The 19,671-nt window shown below is 44.1% G+C and overlaps 1 protein-coding gene across 1 annotated transcript in view; it reads right to left on the bottom strand.

The window, feature by feature from the left end:
• cttnbp2 (cortactin binding protein 2) overlaps nucleotides 1–19,671 on the bottom strand; it is a 149,836-nt gene that overhangs the window by 120,467 nt on the left and 9,698 nt on the right. The window contains 1 exon segment of the mRNA XM_074677114.1: nucleotides 5,291–5,398. Within this exon segment, the coding sequence (XP_074533215.1) occupies nucleotides 5,291–5,398 (108 nt within the window).

Here is a 19,671-nt window from a genome sequence, read left to right as displayed (position 1 = left end):
TTCAAGTCTCAAGCAAGACTCAAGTTTTTTCTGTTGTGGGCAAGTCAAGTCAAGTCAAGTCGAGTCACATAAGTCGTCAATTCAAGTTGACTTAAATCACAAGGTTGTCAAGTCGGGTGACGGGTTGTATCTAGAAAAACAACAAACTGCAATAATTATGTCATTTATCATCAGGCACCATTAATATTCTGATATATTTTGAGCATTTTCTCTGTCTGGATCAAGCAACAACCCCCGGTCAAAAAATATGAGACGATGCGGAAGTGCTACATTCTGCTGTTTCTAAGGTATCCGCTTTAGGCTAGCTCCAGAAGTAGCTAATTTCTCTATCGGCACACGCTGTAAGGGGCTGAGTTTTCCTCTAACTCGAAACTTTAGAAAATATCAAGTTCCCCAGTTCGCCCAATCAGAGGCACAGCCCAGCTCAGTTGTCTGACAGTTGTAGAAGACCCCTGTCTTATGAAGTATAGTTTGGGTAACGATGGATAAATTGTTAAATCATATAAGACTTGAAATACTTGGAAGGAAGAGTTGAGTTTTTGTATTTCTCAGTTAGCCTTCCTGATTCGACTCAAACAGCACATTAAAGAAGCTTTTAGAAGGAGTAAAGTATCTCAGAGGTCAGGCTAGAGGGAAGAGTTTGGTTACGGACCAAGCAGTCTGTGCGGCTTCTATCACCTCTGATCTTTGGTGGACACTTCCCAGCCTCCCAGGCCAGAAACTGTTACTGAGCACAGCAGAAAGTGCTGGAAAGTTAAAGTCAAGGCGAGAAGAAATAAAGTTATCTAGCTGCTAAAGACAGGAAAGCTGTTCCTCAGAAACTGCTGGCTTGCAGTCTATTATTCGAGCGGCTTAGGAACAGCAAAAGTTCTTTTGGACATTAAGGATGTAAAATAAACTTGGTCTGGAGTCGTACTTATTTCTTTCTCTATACAGAATCAGCAGTGAAGAGGCAGCACAATGGTGTCTTTGTGAAACTGTTTCTTTCAGTAAAGTGGCCAATTACCGCTGGCTGTTTGCCAAAGGCTTAAATCTTCTGATCTTCAGGCCGGCCAGTTTATCCACTTTCACTCAGGCGGCTCCTTCATGAACCAACAACAAAATCCACCGTTTGTGAGACGGTTGGATGAGCCTCACGGGTTGGAAAAGCTCTCACACTTGTGGATCCTGATAAAAAAAGGAGTTTGTTTCCTGCTCTGAGGGCTGGATCTCTGAGAGAGGCTGTTGGCGAAGAAGAATGGGTGACTTGTGTAGCCGTCGGCCACGCTAATCATGTGATATCGCCATCGTTTGGTTAATCTGCTTACAGCCGCTTTTCTTTTTGAAACCTGATACGGCAGCTCAGCAGCTTTAGCCACACGCTAATTCATCCGCAGCACCAGAGACTCCAAAGACTGCTAATAAAACTGAACACCACAAACAATCAGAGCCGAGCCAAGCGGTGGATGTCTGGATGGAGTGGTGCGGCGGGATTTGGTGAAGCACAGATAGAGGGCCTAGACTCTGAGGGTTCAGGAGTACTCTGACTGTTTGAGCTTGAATTCTCTTAAAAACAGACATCAATGTGTGCTAACTTCGATAACCCTGCAGCGAGTCGCCAGATGATGCTTTCTTTGGCTATAAGAAAGGGGAGCAGGGAGAATTGGAAAGCAAGTGGATGGGGGAGTCGGCTTAATCCTCTCTGTCACACTGTCCCGCTTTGTCAAAGATGATGTCAGGCCTCCATTTTTCCTGATACAAACTGACGAGCCGGCTTCTCGCTCCTCATACATCTTTCTCAGCTCTCTCATTTCTATTTCTCTCCCTGCCCCTCGTCCCGTCGGCCTCGGACTCTCTCCTCGTTAAGCTTATCAGCGACCGAACAAACAGGCTCATTGTGTTTCTGGAGAGCAGTCAGGGCACCGAGACGAGGCTAATTTCATTGAACCTGGATAGGATTTCCATCCACGGGGGGAGATGTGAGGCCTGCAGGGACGCTAAAATGAAACAGGAAGAAAGTGATGGCGAGGGTGGAACAGGAAAGCTACCAAAGAGACAGAGAGGAGGTGACACGGGGGCACAGGATGTCCTAAATACAAAGAAAGGGAGACAGAAAAGATGACGGACCAAGCGAGGCAGAAAATCTTAAAACAGGACAAAGAAGATCTCACACTAGTGACGAGCAGCAGTATGCAAAAAATCCTGCCAACTTTAAAAATTAATGAACAGAATTAAGAACATCTCTTAACAGTCTCAGGGCTCTGACTGTGTTGCACAACAGCCTATGAAAAAACGGCGTGAAGTAGAACGTCACCAAAGCAAGCAGGGACCCTGACCTACATATAGACAGAGGTTTGTTCAGAGATAACTCAGCATCCCTGCTCCCGTGGAGGATCTGAGACCTCTGAGTGGAACACGTTACACTCAGGATGAGAGTCGACAAACTATAAAAACAGCAAAACTACCAAAGATGTTAAAGGTAGAGTCTGCAGGGTTTTCCTAATAATATAGGATGTCATCTTTCACAGGAGTAATCCTGCTCAACCCTCACTTCTGGGCCTCTTCACATGTGTGTCAGTGTCTGAGTCTGCCTCGACCCCCTCCTCTGCCTGGATGCTGATGTTTTGGTTGTGCAGGGATGTTTCTGGGTGGAGAGTTAACGTGGTTACCTCAGCCAATCATGGCGCACCCAGCGCACAAGTGATTTTGTGTGTTGTTTGATAGCCAGTGGAAGAAGCTAATCAGAGTAGCTATGATAGTGAGTGTAGCACAGAGGACGAAAACACGACTAAAGTGAAACAAAACGTCAAACAGATGGAGCTTCTTCCTAAACGAGGGTGAAGCTTGGCTTGACTTTCACTCACTTTCGGGTACTTTAAGAGCAGCATGGGACAAAAAATGGCACACATTGCTAACCAGGTATGTGTCAAATACCTGTGATTAGCTTATGCTAACATGCTAAGTTAAGAGCACAGCTCTTTAGTCTCCCCCATGTAGAAACTCGATGCTACAGGCAATTTCTGGGCTACTGATTGTGTTCACATAGTCACGGTTGGAGGCAGTGGGTGTGTGCTGCTGGTGGCACTGAGCCAAGGAGGGGGAGCCCGGTTTGAATGTTGTGTTTACAAACAAGCAACGTAAATTCCTGTTGATGTTACCTTTAAATTAGGGCTGTTATTTTAACGCATTAACTAGATTGATTAATTACACCGCAAATCAACGTGTTATAAAAATTAACCCAGATTAATCTGGAGTCCAAACCCGAGGGGCGTTCAAAGACGCACTTATTTTTAAATGTCTGACATTTACAAACTGTTTGTCCTACTTGGAAAAAGTGGTGTTCTCGTCACATTTTCAAATTTCCAACGGTCCCTGAATGTATCACACTTGACTTCAGCAACATGCTTTAAACCGGGGGGGGGAGCGAGAGTGATTTTTGGGGGACTGCCGTCCACATCGCGTTTATTCACACGTCCTTTTTGAAAATCTGCAGAAAATCAACCGTTTGCTCTAGCTCAATTCTGTAAAAAACAGATAATTCTACACTCTTTACTGCATTAAACAAGCCCTGAATGATCGATATTTGCCCTGTATTCAAATCTAAAGAATTCTTTGAAAATTTGCTCCCATCTTCCTTGTGTCATGTTTCAGCTTGGGGCTGCTCTGCACCAATCAGCAACAGTTTGTGTGTTCAGAGCATGTTAAACTGAAAATACTTCACTTTTCTTTGATCCAAGACTTGAAATAAGTGTTTTGTACATAGTTCCTCACAGTTTTTAGCCTTTAGCACTGGTTCTCCTGACCTCATAGAAGCATAGAAGTTCATATTGCAGTGAAAATTGAGTCCACATCGAGTAAAAATGTGACAGAAGCAAAAACCGTCCTAAAAATCAAATCAGCTTATCTTAGGTGCAGGACTGTGTAGATTTTGTAAAGATAGAACCATAAAACTTTTTTTCATGTGTTCCTTATGCATCAGGGTACCTAAAATGTGTTGTATATATTCCCACATTATTTTTAAATGTTTTTAATATCTTTTAATGTCATTTTAATGTCCTGGAATTCAAATTCTTTATTTTGGGACCTTAAGCAGATATGAGATTAAAATGCGATTAATTAGATTAATTAATTACAAATCCTGTAATTAATTAGATTAATTTTTTTAATCACCGGACAGCACTACTTGAAATGTTTGAACACAGTAGTAAGAGTTCATAACAGAGCTGACTTCGGTTTGCATCTCAGTATCATGCCTTCCCCAATTTTCCTTTGATTTGAGTTTCCTTGAGATTTCCAATCAAACCATTGATCAAGCAGATTAAGTACAGAAGGTAAGAAACGACATGAAAACGTGGTTACTTGTCAGGATAAATTAACTCTGAGACACCAGACTGTACTTCTTTAAACTGCATTAACGGTAATAACGAGCCAAACCAGGTTATGAGTCAACAGGGTGGACATTTCAAGAGCCCGAAAAGGGCAACGTGAATCCCGGTAGCACAGAACAGCAAAAAAGCAGAGATGGACCAAGGACGGACTTGGTGGAACTCCAGCGTTATATGTACATCAGCAACTCAGTGTTAGTTTCAGCAACTATTTTAGACTTACAGTCAGTTTTTACTCATATTTTAGTCATTTTTTTGCTGCTTTAGTTTTATGCTGGGAATACAGCAGATGGGTATCTGCCCTGTTGCGTGCTGACTGCGTGATCTCTCATCCCTCTGATTACAGAGAAGGAAAGAAGGAGCAGAAAAGACGTAGCCACATTTTTACAAATTGAGACACCTTCACCCAGAAACAGCATGGCTTAGATATCATCACTCAGAGTTCACTACAGAACAACAGGAGGCTGAGCCAGTGGTCCCTGTGTCTGCTGGTTAAGCAGGTGGTGCTCAGGTGACGTAGATTTGATCACAGTGGCCTGTCTGGCAGGAAACAAAGTGCTAACCAGCAGCTCCGCCAGCTCCCATTCAACAAAGGCAATTAGTGAGACAGCTTATCACCGGGCTGGAACAAAAGAAAGAAAGAAACCATGGGCCAGAATATTTCATCCTGATCCCACATGTGTTCCACAAATTCATGGGAAAGAAGCCACAGACTCTGATCTGGAGATATCGCATTCACAGCCATTCATCCTTCATTAAACCACCCAACTGTGGGTCACAATTACAGCTTATCGTCTCATCTCAAGCCCTGCACACAAAAGCAGCCGGCCCCGCACTCATGTGTTCAATTTAACACGCCTTTGTCCGAGATAGCAGGGACATAGCTAATGAGTAAAGGAGTGTGTCAGCGTGTGGACTGTACTCACCCTCAGGGCCTCTATGACCAGGTCACGGGCCTCCAGCTCTCCCTCCATGATACTCAGCAGGGTGAGCAGCTCCGGCTTGCTCAGGTTATCCATGTTGAACTCACATTTCTGAAACACAAACAGAAACGAAGAGTCAGGATCCAAACAAACACAAAACGGACCTGTAATCAGAGCGGAGACACCAAGTCACCTCAATTCACTCAGTTTTTAAAGGGAGTAAATAACAAATCATTGAGCAATGAGTTCAACTGCTTCATTAAATCCTATCAGGATACTTACTCAGCTATTATTCTTCCTCCAGATTAGTTTCTAGATATTTTCCAAAAACTTAGAATGAAAGCATCACACTAGTGGTGTGCCGATAAATGTTAAATATTGATATATTGATGCCAAAAGGATCAGTATTGATCTTTACATGCAGGATGAGATTGATACTTAAGTTTCAGTTTCTCTTCTCTCAATCGCTCATTTGCTCATAGCTATCCATCTAGATAGATAGAAAGATAGATAGATAGATAGATAGATAGATAGATAGATAGATAGATAGATAGATAGATAGATAGATAGATAGATAGATAGATTGTAGTTTGTCTCTCCTGCAGTAAAAATTTAGACACAAACACAACAAATGCAACATTGGAGGAACAGGGCCTCAAACACAAAGGTCTGCCCATAGCTCCACCCTCAACAAGCCTCCCAAGGGCTAGCCAATCAGAGGTAAGGGGCTTGGTGGATGGTGGAGCCTTAAAGAGACAGTAGCTTAATTTAAGTGTTTCCAACAGAGAAAGGCTGAAAGAAGTGTTTTCTAAAACACCAAGAAAGAGAAATAAAGAGAATTTTTTTAGAGTTGTAAATCATTTAAAGATACTACAGGGGTATCAATGAACGGGAACAGCATAAAGCCGAGCAAAAGCACATTATCCCCCCTCTCCTCTTTAACTTCAGGGTCAAACACTTTTATATAGGGCTGCATCATCAGGCCAAAAACCACTATCTTGAGTGAGTGATGTTGCCACAGATTTGTTTTCTGAAAATGTCACAGCTTGCAGCTGTAAAAAAAACACCAAACTCCTCTCTGCCACCTTGCGTCGAGCAGTGCACAGCTGGGTCCAATGACTGAACAACAAGCAGGGGAGGGGCGGGGTGCAGAGAGAAACGAAAGTGAAACTCAAGAACATCTCGCATTTGTTTCTCATTGTGGAGCGTTGGGAGGGAATCTGTAAAGCCAGCCTAAATAAGAAACAATACTTTACAAAACACAACATGATCACTGGTACAACGTGAACAACACGCACACAGCACAGTTCCCTGTCTGTATGAGGCTCTTTCGAACAACTTCAATCAAGTCTGCATCATTGGCTGTATATGGAGTGGACATCGGGGCTCTGCCATTTACCAGTATAAGGTTTTTGAAGCCAAAATACCCCACAGGCGCCGCCAAGTCTGCTCAGAAGAGACTATGAAAGACAAGATGAAGTTGATTTTTTTCTTACAGTCTACGGATTTAACAAGAGAAATGGCATTTTTTGTGTGTGTTGGTAGTTGAGCTTTAATAATTCAAAAATGAAGCTAATTCCTCCCACAAGCTGAAAGAAAGTTTTCAATTATTCACACATTTGATCAACAACCACAACATTCATTCATTTTTTTTATTGTATTTATTGTACTTCTGCTCGTCACATTAATAACTGTATCATCCATTACATAACAAAACAAACCAAGGTATCTCAAATCTCAAACTAAAAAAAGACAAAATACTCGCACTATCAGGCAATTTAGAATAACATGTCAACCTAGTGTGCACGTTTTTTTGGACCGTGGGAGGAAGCCGGAACACCCGGAGAGAACCCATTGACTTAATACTTTTTAACTAATCCAAAAAAAGGCCCACTGGGCGACCTAGAACTGAAAGACCCCTTCTAAGGCCAAACATTTATCGGTGGGACTACTGGTCTGGCTGTGTGGCTACTATCCGTAGACGCTTGTATCTTATAAAGTCCACAGGATAATGAGGACAGCCACAACTGACCGAGTCCACCGCTGTACCCGTAGCGAATCGAGCCTTCTTGTCTTCTACAGCAAACACACGGATGTCTTCCCATGGAGCCTTTGGTACTTTGGTTGAAGGCTTCCCTGGTAAAACTTGGAGCTTTCTCTTCAGTTCCTTCAGTTTTGGCGGCAGTATTCTTGGTCCTTCAGGTTTAGAGCCAGTGGTCTCTGGTGCAGGTTTCCCTGGTCCATCAGCAGTGTTTGGCATTGGTGCAATAGTTGGTGTTTTTTTGTGCACCACCTTCCTGTTAATGTCTGAGTCTGCACTTCTTCTCTGAGTTGATGGAATCACAACTCGAGCTTTGTCCGGTAAAACACTGAGCCTGCTCTTCATTCTTTCCAGTTTCGGTGCCTCGGTACTCTGTCTAATAGGTGGCAGGCCAGTTGTCACTGGTGCTGGTTTCCCTGGTGAATTGGTAGTTGTTCTCTGCACCACCCTCTTGCTTATGTTTAACCCTGTCTTTGGTGGAACTGTGAGGTCCTGACCCCCTGTGGTCTCCTTTCGTGAAATAGGTGGAAAGATCCCCTTCTTCAAAGCTGCTGGTAGAGCGGTCTGGGTCGGTTTGGGGGTCTGACACCCTGTGGTCTCCTTTCGTGAAATAGGTGGAAAGATCCCCTTCTTCAAAGCTGCTGGTAGAGCGGTCTGGGTCGGTTTGGGGGTCTGACCCCCTGTGGTCTCCTTTCGTGAAATAGGTGGAAAGATCCCCTTCTTCAAAGCTGCTGGTAGAGCGGTCTGGGTCGGTTTGGAGGTCTGACCCCCTGTGGTCTCCTTTCGTGAAACAGGTGGAAAGACCCCCTTCTTCAAAGCTGCTGAGAGAGTGGTCTGGGTCGGTTTGGAGGTCTGACCCCCTGTGGTCTCCTTTCGTGAAACAGGTGGGAAGACCCCCTTCTTCAAAGCTGCTGAGAGAGCGGTCTGGGTCGGTTTGGAGGCCTGACCCTCTGTAGTCTCCTTTTGTGAAATAGGTGGGTAGACCCCCTTCTTCGGACCTGCTGGTTGAGTGGTCTTGGTCGGTTTAGAGGCCTGATTGTCTGCAGGTTTTTTCTGAATTGGTGGCAGAACAAGACGAGGACTCTGCGAAGGTCTCCTACCACTGTCAGTGGTCGCTTCTAAAGATTTCGAGCACTGACTGATTGTCCTTTTTGTTGACCCTAAACTATCTGCAGATTTTGAAACTTTCTTTTCTACAGGTGGTGAAAAGCTCTGGGGTTTTGTTTGTGTCCTGGAGGGAAGGCTGGTTGGTCTGGAACTTGTGTCTGGGGCCTTCACAGGTATTGGCACCTTTCTCTTAAAACGTGGGACTGTGGTCTTCTGTTCCTCTGCTGTTTCACTCATACTGCCTTTAGGTCTGTCTGGGGTTTTGGTGGGGGGGCTGACTGATTTTGAAGTGTTCTGTGGTTTTGGTGAGATATTGCTCTTAAACCTATCTGTTTTTGGTTCATCAGTGGCTCCTTTTCTTGGCTTTGGAGCAGGAGTCATCACTGACGGTACCACAGATGTGTTCCTGTTGACGGTCCTGGGAGGTGGCACAGGAGATATGTCCTTCTTAACAATCGGTGTTGCAGATGGGACTCTCTTTACACCACGTCTTTCAACACCAGTATGTAGTGCAGGCTCATCAAACGTTACTCCTTTTTTTCCTCCACTAGCAGAGACAAAATCTGAAAAAGCCTCCTCTACCTCATCTGGTGTTGGCAAACGCTGATGCTTTTTATTTCTCTCGGTTCTTGCTGGGGACTTCTTCCTTGTCTTTCGAAACTGAGTTTCTGCAAGAAGTGATTAAATACATGACGTTAATACATTACGCACATTTTTTTTACAAGATGTGGAGGTATATATATGTGTATATTTGTGTGTGTGTGTGTGTGTGTGTGTGTGTGTTAGGGCTGTGTATTGATAAGGTTTTAACGATTCCAATGCCTTATCAATCCCTGCTTATCGATCCAATTCCTTATCAATTCTCTTATCAATTCTCACTACGGAAAAATAAGAACTATGTGATTACAGATATAGTAAAAAAGGTCCCTTTATTTATATTTTTACTTTGTTTCAATGATAGTTATTATTATTATCATTATTATTATTATAATCATTTATTCATTTATTTATTTATGTTAATTATGTTAATTAGTTAAAGCTGTATCCTTTCAATCCTGTATTTTTAATACACACATAGCGAGTGCCCTGGTCGGGGCACCCCATTCTAAAATATCTGGACACACCCCTGCATGTCAGCGCAAATCTCTCTGCAGGTACGTTATGTTGCTTCGCTCATCAAAAGATAGATTTATGCTGAACAGAGGTTCAACTCGTGGATTAGAGGGAGTTACAACGCAAAATGCGACTTTACTTTCCCCCGGTAAGAGTCAAACAACTCCCCAAGCATGCAACGCATCTGTCTCTCTCTCTCCAGTTAAATTGATATGGATTGCCCATCTGCGTCCCGTCTGCTTCTCCGCAGTCACAAACAGGATGTGCGCAGACGTTTGTCACAAAATACTCAAAGGGCACGTTAAAATAATAAAAGCCATTGTAGAAAGTTGTGCTCTACAAAGCCAGCAGTGTGCCTGGACATATCGTTCGCTGATAATCCCTCCAAGACCGACCATGTCAGTCCGAGACCCATCGAGAACAGGAGACCCCGAGACCAAAGACTGTCGAGGCCGTGACAAGACCGAGACCACGAAAAAGTGGTCTCAAGACCAAGACCGGTCTCGAGAACTACAAGCCTAATTCCTGCATCGTCTTTTTTTGGTGAAATATAGCCACACCTTGGACCGTTTAGCGCGAGCCGGCGACATCTCTTCAACGGAGAGGTCTAGCAGCAACAACAAAAAGCACATGGAACTACGTCACCGTGCATTGCTCGTGGGGTGTGTTCGTTTGCTGTGTTATCACACCCCGGGAGGAATTGATAGGGGAACCGAAATGGAGTTTTACCAGCAATTCCAAGGAATTGGTTAACTGCGGACCCGGTTCCAAATCAGAACCGGTTATCGATGCGCAGCCCTAGTGTGTGTGTATGTATTTGTAAGATAAAGATAAATCTAAACTTTAAGTATTACTTACCCCAATACTCTTGGTACTTGAAGGAAACCTTCTTGGGATCAGTTTCAGGATTCGACTCTAGGTAGACGGTGAGTCCAGAGAAATAGTTATTTAAAAAGTCATGGATATTATCTGGCTGAGCGAGGAGGACTGCTCTAGTAATGCATTCCGTCAGACTCTTCAGTCCATACACATATAAATCTTGGGAACTCATCTCTAATTTTTTTAACACTATTTTTTAACACTATTTTGTTAAACTTTGATCCTCTCCTGCTCGTCAGTGCGCTCAGATTGATTTGAAATGGTTAGAGAACTATCCCAGAACTCTCTATGTCATGTTCTCTGTGATGAAACATTGTGATGTCATAGAGAACTCAGATCAAGGGACCAACATTCCGCAGAACATTCTATTCCAATTTAAAAAAAAACAACTTGTTTCCAGACGGTCTGTTTACATTTAAACAGGCTGAGAGGAGTGTCACTAGAAAATGAACTTGAATTAACACATTAGCACACGCAGAAATGGATTTTAATGTCCTGAAATTGACTTTATCTGCTTTAATACTGTATAAAACTTTGTTAAAATTCAAACTCCTCAATCCTCTTGAGGCTGGCTGCAGAGAGACAGGAAGTCACACACACACCCAGCCATCAAAATGGACTGTTACAGCATTAAAAAGCATATTTACAGCCTGGTTCAACAGATGCTGATTTCACGATCAGCACACACAGTAGAGTGGGTGAATTCTTTTGAATTGGGCATCAGAGACACAGCTCAGCTCATGTGAGTGACGGGCGCCCTGTTGCTGATCAAAAGGGAACTCTCAGCCAGCGTCGTATCCAAATTAGCTGCGTCCGTGGATTGGCTTAGAGCGCGGTCACACTGGCCATCCCAACAGTGCCGTGCCTAAGCACAATTGCCCCGCCTGCAGCGCTGTTCCCCAGCTGGAGAGTACGGCCGGTGGTCACACTACCCCTATATGAACCAGACTTTAGCGGGTATCACACACATGCACGGCCCGCCTATGTCATCGTGAAGCATCTGTTTACATGAAGCGCGATCTCATCAGAGTCAGCACAACGAGACACAGAGAGCACTGCTACAACATCCCTTGACAATTGTACGAGTCCCAAGCAAGTAGCAAGTCATTTAATTCAAGTCTCAAGCAAGACTCAAGTTTTTCTGTTGTGGGCAAGTCAAGTCAAGTCAAGTCGAGTCACATAAGTCGTCAATTCAAGTTGACTTAAATCACAAGGTTGTCAAGTCGGGTGACGGGTTGTATCTAGAAAAACAACAAACTGCAATAATTATGTCATTTATCATCAGGCACCATTAATATTCTGATATATTTTGAGCATTTTCTCTGTCTGGATCAAGCAACAACCCCCGGTCTAAAAATATGAGACGATGCGGAAGTGCTACATTCTGCTGTTTCTAAGGTATCCGCTTTAGGCTAGCTCCAGAAGTAGCTAATTTCTCTATCGGCACACGCTGTAAGGGGCTGAGTTTTCCTCTAACTCAAAACTTTAGAAAATATCAAGATCCCCAGTTCGCCCAATCAGAGGCACAGCTCAGTTCAGGTGTCTGACAGTTGTAGAAGACCCCTGTCTTATGAAATATAGTTTGGGTAACGATGGATAAATTGTTAAATCATATAAGACTTGAAATACTTGGAAGGAAGAGTTGAGTTTTTGTTTTTCTCAGTTAGCCTTCCTGATTCGACTCAAACAGCACATTAAAGAAGCTTTTAGAAGGAGTAAAGTATCTAAGAGGTCAGGCTAGAGGGAAGAGTTTGGTTACTGACCAAGCAGTCTGTGCGGCTTCTATCACCTCTGATCTTTGGTTGACACTTCCCAGCCTCCCAGGCCAGAAACTGTTACTGAGCACAGCAGAAAGTGCTGGAAAGTTAAAGTCAAGGCGAGAAGAAATAAAGTTATCTAGCTGCTAAAGACAGGAAAGCTGTTCCTCAGAAACTGCTGGCTTGCAGTCTATTATTCGAGCGGCTTAGGAACAGCAAAAGTTCTTTGGGACATTAAGGATGTAAAATAAACTTGGTCTGGAGTCGTACTTATTTCTTTCTCTATACAGAATCAGCAGTGAAGAGGCAGCACAAACAAGCACATTATCCCCCCTCTCCTCTTTAACTGCAGGGTCAAACACTTTTATTTAGGGCTGCATCATAAGGCCAAAAACCACTATCTCGATATTCTTAGGCTATATCACAATACACGCAGTACATAGATTATACTTTGAAAACAACATGAACTAGAGTGATGTTGCCACAGATTTGTGTCACAGCTTGCAGCTGTAAAAAAAAACACCAAACTCCTCTCTGCCATCATGCGTCGAGCAGTGCACAGCTCGGTCCAATGACTGAACAACAAGCAGGGGAGGGGCGGGGTGCAGAGAGAAACGAAAGTGAAACTCAAGAACATCTTGCATTTGTTTCTCATTGTGGAGCGTTGGGAGGGAATCTGTAAAGCCAGCACAAATAAGAGACAACACTTTAAAAAACACAACGTGATCACTGGTACAACGTGAACAACACGCACACAGCACGGTTCCCTGTCTGTATGAGGCTCTTTCGAACAACTTCAATCAAGCCTGCATCATTGACTGTATATGGAGTGGACATCGGGGCTCTGCCATTTACCAGTATAAGGTTTTTGAAGCCAAAATACCCCACAGGCGCCGCCAAGTCTGCTCAGAAGAGACTATGAAAGACTCAGAGATAATCTGAGTGGGGCCAGGTGATGACAATAAAGGTTATTTTTTTGATTTTGAGAGTATGATCTCTTCTTGGCTTTACCTCACAACATATTTTGCAATCGCCGAAAAAAAATACACAAGAACAGCAGCTGTCAATCATCATTAACCATGACACCAAGCCTCATTTTTAACCTTGTATAACTAATAAAAACAAAACATTTCAGAAAAAAAGAGGACTTGAGTATAAGGCACCCAAAAGATATCTTCAAATCACCACAACAATGGGACGTGAGGAACATTTCTATGAGGTGTATTATCCTTTTAAAGTTTTACCGCAGCCCATCTGGAATGACTGGGGAGATGGATTTTTTTTTAATTATTTTGCAGCCAGCCAAAGGAGCAGTTTTTGTGGCGACCTCACTTCGAGCCGAGCAAGATGAAGTTGATTTTTTTCTTACAGTCTACGGATTTAACAAGAGAAATTGCATTTTTTGAGTGTGTTGGTAGTTGAGCTTTAATAATTCAAAAAATGAAGCTAATTCCTCCCACAAGCTGAAAGAAAGTTTTCAATTATTCACACATTTGATCAACAACCACAACATTCATTCATTTTTTTTATTGTATTTATTGTACTTCTGCTCGTCACATTAATAACTGTATCATCTATTACATTACAAAACAAACCAAGGTATCTCAAATCTCAAACTAAAAAAAGACAAAATACTCGCACTAACGGGCAATTTAGAATAACATGTCAACTTAGTGTGCATGTTTTTTTGGACCGTGGGAGGAAGCCGGAACACCCGGAGAGAACCCATTGACTAAATACTTTTTAACTAATCCAAAAAAAGGCCCACTGGGCGACCTAGAACTGAAAGACCCCTTCTAAGGCCCAACATTTATAGGTGGGACTACTGGTCTGGCTGTGTGGCTACTATCCGTAGACGCTTGTATCTTATAAAGTCCACAGGATAATGAGGACAGCCACAACTGACCGAGTCCACCGCTGTACCCGTAGCGAATCGAGCCTTCTTGTCTTCTACAGCAAACACACGGATGTCTTCCCATGGAGCCTTTGGTACTTTGGTTGAAGGCTTCCCTGGTAAAACTTGGAGCTTTCTCTTCAGTTCCTTCAGTTTTGGCGGCAGTATTCTTGGTCCTTCAGGTTTAGAGCCAGTGGTCTCTGGTGCAGGTTTCCCTGGTCCATCAGCAGTGTTTGGCATTGGTGCAATAGTTGGTGTTTTTTTGTGCACCACCTTCCTGTTAATGTCTGAGTCTGCACTTCTTCTCTGAGTTGATGGAATCACAACTCGAGCTTTGTCCGGTAAAACACTGAGCCTGCTCTTCATTCTTTCCAGTTTCGGTGCCTCGGTACTCTGTCTAATAGGTGGCAGGCCAGTTGTCACTGGTGCTGGTTTCCCTGGTGAATTGGTAGTTGTTCTCTGCACCACCCTCTTGCTTATGTTTAACCCTGTCTTTGGTGGAACTGTGAGGTCCTGACCCCCTGTGGTCTCCTTTCGTGAAATAGGTGGAAAGATCCCCTTCTTCAAAGCTGCTGGTAGAGCGGTCTGGGTCGGTTTGGGGGTCTGACACCCTGTGGTCTCCTTTCGTGAAATAGGTGGAAAGATCCCCTTCTTCAAAGCTGCTGGTAGAGCGGTCTGGGTCGGTTTGGAGGTCTGACCTCCTGTGGTCTCCTTTCGTGAAACAGGTGGGAAGACCCCCTTCTTCAAAGCTGCTGAGAGAGTGGTCTGGGTCGGTTTGGAGGTCTGACCCCCTGTGGTCTCCTTTCGTGAAACAGGTCGGAAGAACCCCTTCTTCAAAGCTGTTGAGAGAGCGGTCTGGGTCGGTTTGGAGGCCTGACCCTCTGTAGTCTCCTTTTGTGAAATAGGTGGGTAGACCCCCTTCTTCGGACCTGCTGGTTGAGTGGTCTTGGTCGGTTTAGAGGCCTGATTGTCTGCAGGTTTTTTCTGAATTGGTGGCAGAACAAGACGAGGACTCTGCGAAGGTCTCCTACCACTGTCAGTGGTCGCTTCTAAAGATTTCGAGCACTGACTGATTGTCCTTTTTGTTGACCCTAAACTATCTGCAGATTTTGAAACTTTCTTTTCTACAGGTGGTGAAAAGCTCTGGGGTTTTGTTTGTGTCCTGGAGGGAAGGCTGGTTGGTCTGGAACTTGTGTCTGGGGCCTTCACAGGTATTGGCACCTTTCTCTTAAAACGTGAGACTGTGGTCTTCTGTTCCTCTGCTGTTTCACTCACACTGCCTTTAGGTCTGTCTGGGGTTTTGGTGGGGGGGCTGACTGATTTTGAAGTGTTCTGTGGTTTTGGTGAGATTTTGCTCTTAAACCTATCTGTTTTTGGTTCATCAGTGGCTCCTTTTCTTGGCTTTGGAGCAGGAGTTTTCACTGACGGTACCACAGATGTGTTCCTGTTGACGGTCCTGGGAGGTGGCACAGGAGATATGTCCTTCTTAACAATCGGTGTTGCAGATGGGACTCTCTTTACACCACGTCTTTCAACACCAGTATGTAGTGCAGGCTCATCAAACGTTACTCCTTTTTTTCCTCCACTAGCAGAGACAAAATCTGAAAAAGCCTCCTCTACCTCATCTGGTGTTGGCAAACGCTGATGCTTTTTATTTCTCTCGGTTCTTGCTGGGGACTTCTTCCTTGTCTTTCGAAACTGAGTTTCTGCAAGAAGTGATTGAATACATGACGTTAATACATTACACACATTTTTTTTACAAGATGTGGAGGTATATATATGTGTCTATTTGTGTGTGTGTGTGTGTGTGTGTTAGGGCTGTGTATTGATAAGGTTTTAACGATTCCAATGCCTTATCAATCCCTGCTTATCGATCCAATTCCTTATCAATTCTCTTATCAATTCTCACTACGGAAAAATAAGAACTATGTGATTACAGATATAGTAAAAAAGGTCCCTTTATTTATATTTTTACTTTGTTTCAATGATAGTGATTATTATTTTTTTTTTTTTTGTTATCATCATTATTATTATTATTATAATCATTTATTCATTTATGTTAATTATGTTAATTAGTTAAAGCTGTATCCTTTCAATCCTGTATTTTTAATATATACATAGCGGGTGCCCTGGTCGGGGCACCCCATTCTAAAATATCTGGACACACCCCTGCATGTCAGCGCAAATCTCTCTGCAGGTACGTTATGTTGCTTCGCTCATCAAAAGATAGATTTATGCTGAACAGAGGGTTCAACTCGTGGATTAGAGGGAGTTACAACGCAAAATGCGACTTTACTTTCCCCCGGTAAGAGTCAAACAACTCCCCAAGCATGCAACGCATCTGTCTCTCTCTCTCCAGTTAAATTGATATGGATTGCCCATCTGCGTCCCGTCTGCTTCTCCGCAGTCACAAACAGGATGTGCGCAGACGTTTGTCACAAAATACTCAAAGGGCACGTTAAAATAATAAAAGCCATTGTAGAAAGTTGTGCTCTACAAAGCCAGCAGTGTGCCTGGACATATCGTTCGCTGATAATCCCTCCAAGACCGACCATGTCAGTCCGAGACCCATCGAGAACAGGAGACCCCGAGACCAAGACAAGACCGAGACCAAAGACTGTCGAGGCCGTGACAAGACCGAGACCACGAAAAAGTGGTCTCAAGACCAAGACCGGTCTCGAGAACTACAAGCCTAAGTCCCGCATCGTCTTTTTCTGGTGAAATATAGCCACACCTTGGACCGATTAGCGCGAGCCGGCGACATCTCTTCAACTGAGAGGTCTAGCAGCAACAACAAAAAGCACATGGAACGACGTCACCGTATATTGCTCGTGGGGTGTGTTCGTTTGCTGTGTTAGCACACCCCAGGAGGAATCGATAGGGGAACCGAAATGGAGTTTTACCAAGGAATTGGTTAACTGCGGACCCGGTTCCAAATCAGAACCGGTTATCAATGCGCAGCCCTAGCGTGTGTGTATGTATTTGTAAGATAAAGATAAATATAAACTTTAAGTATTACTTACCCCAATACTCTTGGTACTTGAAGGAAGCCTTCTTGGGATCAGTTTCAGGATTCGACTCTAGGTAGACGGTGAGTCCAGAGAAATAGTTATTTAAAAAGTCATGGATATTATCTGGCTGTGCGAGGAGGACTGCTCTAGTAATGCATTCCGTCAGACTCTTCAGTCCATACACATATAAATCTTGGGAACTCATCTCTAATTTTTTTAACACTATTTTTTAACACTATTTTGTCAAGCTGCGATCCTCTCCTGCTCGTGAGTGCACTCAGATTGATTTGAAATGGTTAGAGAACTATCTCAGAACTCTCTATGTCATGTTCTCTGTGATGAAACATTGTGATGTCATAGAGAACTTAGATCAAGGGACCAACATTCCGCAGAACATTCTATTCCAATTTAAAAAAAAACAACTTGTTTCCAGACGGTCTGTTTACATTTAAACAGGCTGAGAGGAGTGTCACTAGAAAATGAACTTGAATTAACACATTAGCACACGCAGAAATGGATTTTAATGTCCTGAAATTGACTTTATCTGCTTTGATACTGTACAAAACTTTGTTAAAATTCAAAACTCCTCAATCCTCTTGAGGCTGGCTGCAGAGAGACAGGAAGTCACACACACACCCAGCCATCAAAATGGACTGTTACAGCATTAAAAAGCATATTCACAGCCTGGTTTAAAAGATGCTGATTTCACTATCAGCACACACACACAGTAGAGTGGGTGAATTCTTTTGAATTGGGCATCAGAGACACAGCTCAGCTCATGTGAGTGACGGGCGCCCTGTTGCTGATCAAAAGGGAACTCTCAGCCAGCGTCGTATCCAAATTAGCTGCGTCCGTGGATTGGCTTAGAGCGCGGTCACACTGGCCATCCCAACCGTGCCGTGCCTAAGCACGATTGCCCCCCCTGCAGCGCTGTTCCCCAGCTGGAGAGTATGGCCGGTGGTCACACTACCCCTATATGAACCAGACTTTAGGGGGTATCACACACGTGCACGGCCCGCCTACGTCATCGTGAAGCATCTGTTTACATGAAGCGCGATCTCATCAGAGTCAGCACAACGAGACACAGAGAGCACTGCTGCGACTTTAGAGACTTTTGAAGTCGTTTTCGCCCGACACAGCCCTCTAACACCCCCGCTTTGTTTATAATGACTGTCGAGATATGCGCTTGCGGCGATCATACATTATGGATCGCACACGCTGTCCGCATGCTTGTGCTCGTGCATGAAGTAAACCGTGCCGAAAGCCCACCTCTTCGGAGCGTGCCGAAGCACGGAAGGGAGTTGTGCTCAAGCACGGCACAGTTGCGGTCACACTGGCCTTTCCGAACGTGCTTTAGGGCTAAAGCGTGCTTAGACACGGCACGATTGGCCAGTGTGACCGCGACCTTAATTTCACTGGCTGTCTCAAATTGTATAAACTGTATAAAACATGGACGTAGCACCCCGACATCACCCGTCTCTTTCTGAAACAGAAAATGAAGCACATCGACCATATTGGTTGTGGCAAGGGCTTCGCCTACAGCCATAGGGCGCCTGTCGGTCATGTGACCCTCAGCTGTACCTCTTGTTGGGGGAACTTGCGAACTTAATTTGCTTTGAATGAATACTTGAATATATTTAAAAAACAGATTCAGAAAGAGGCTGAAGATAGCAGCAGAGCACAGTGACAAGAAACTCCAATTACCACGTTGGCGAGCAGTGCAGCCATCTGCTGAGACATCCAGCTGTATTACCAATATCTGGAAGCTTTTCAGGCGGCTGTTTGTCCAATAAAACCCTCACAGAGCGGGGACGGGAGAGGTAAATGGAGGAGGCGAGGAGCGGGGCACATCATGCGGATTGCTACCTGCTCATTCTGGTGTCATTCACTCTGTCAGACGGCCATTTAGGCCTGATTTACAATCCTACATCCAAACCTCAGCCAAGATTTTTCCATCTCATCAGAGAGTCTGCAGAGCTCTGAATGTGACTTTGCACAGGCTGCTGCCTTCTGTGTGTCCTTCTTACTCTCCTGAGACGCTGTTTATTTCACCTTAGCTGTGCAAGGGAAACGAACCCTGGTCCGTTTAAAGTGGACCAAACAGTCCAGGTCTGAATACGCCCTAAGCGGCTAGCGCCTCGTAGCCAGCTGTGGCTCTGTAGCGCCGTTTTACCACACGATGAGAACTAGAGCCTTATTAAGCGGTGTTTTTGTGTGAAAGTAACGCGCTGAAAATTCTCTAAATAAAGCGTGAATGCAGACCCATATCAGATTTTTTCGGTGGGAGTCCGTTTATTTGTGTTTTTAGTCAAGTAAAATATGGCCCCGTCTGAGTGCAGAGGAAACCTGCAGAGGAGCAGGGAGGGGGTGTTTGGTGCGAGCGCCCTGGGCTTCTGCTGCACAAAAACACTGCTGTAGGGGTAATTTCTGCCCTAAACCTTGTGATAGGACCCAACTTGTTCCATCCCGAGTATCACTTTAAAACAGGTGCAGAAGAATCAAGCTTTTGTGTCAGCTTGCTGTAATTTGTACTGATTTTTCCTCTGAGAACAAGAAGCTGGAAAGTCTTACGTGGATCACAT

The sequence above is a fragment of the Halichoeres trimaculatus genome, unplaced genomic scaffold, assembly GCF_033239565.1.
Source record: "Halichoeres trimaculatus isolate MK-OKI-2021-1 unplaced genomic scaffold, fHalTri1.1 fHalTri1_scaffold_10, whole genome shotgun sequence".
In the NCBI taxonomy this organism is placed as follows: domain Eukaryota; kingdom Metazoa; phylum Chordata; class Actinopteri; order Labriformes; family Labridae; genus Halichoeres; species Halichoeres trimaculatus.
Note: the sequence above shows the minus strand (reverse complement) of the source record. Positions and strands in the feature narration are given on the sequence as shown.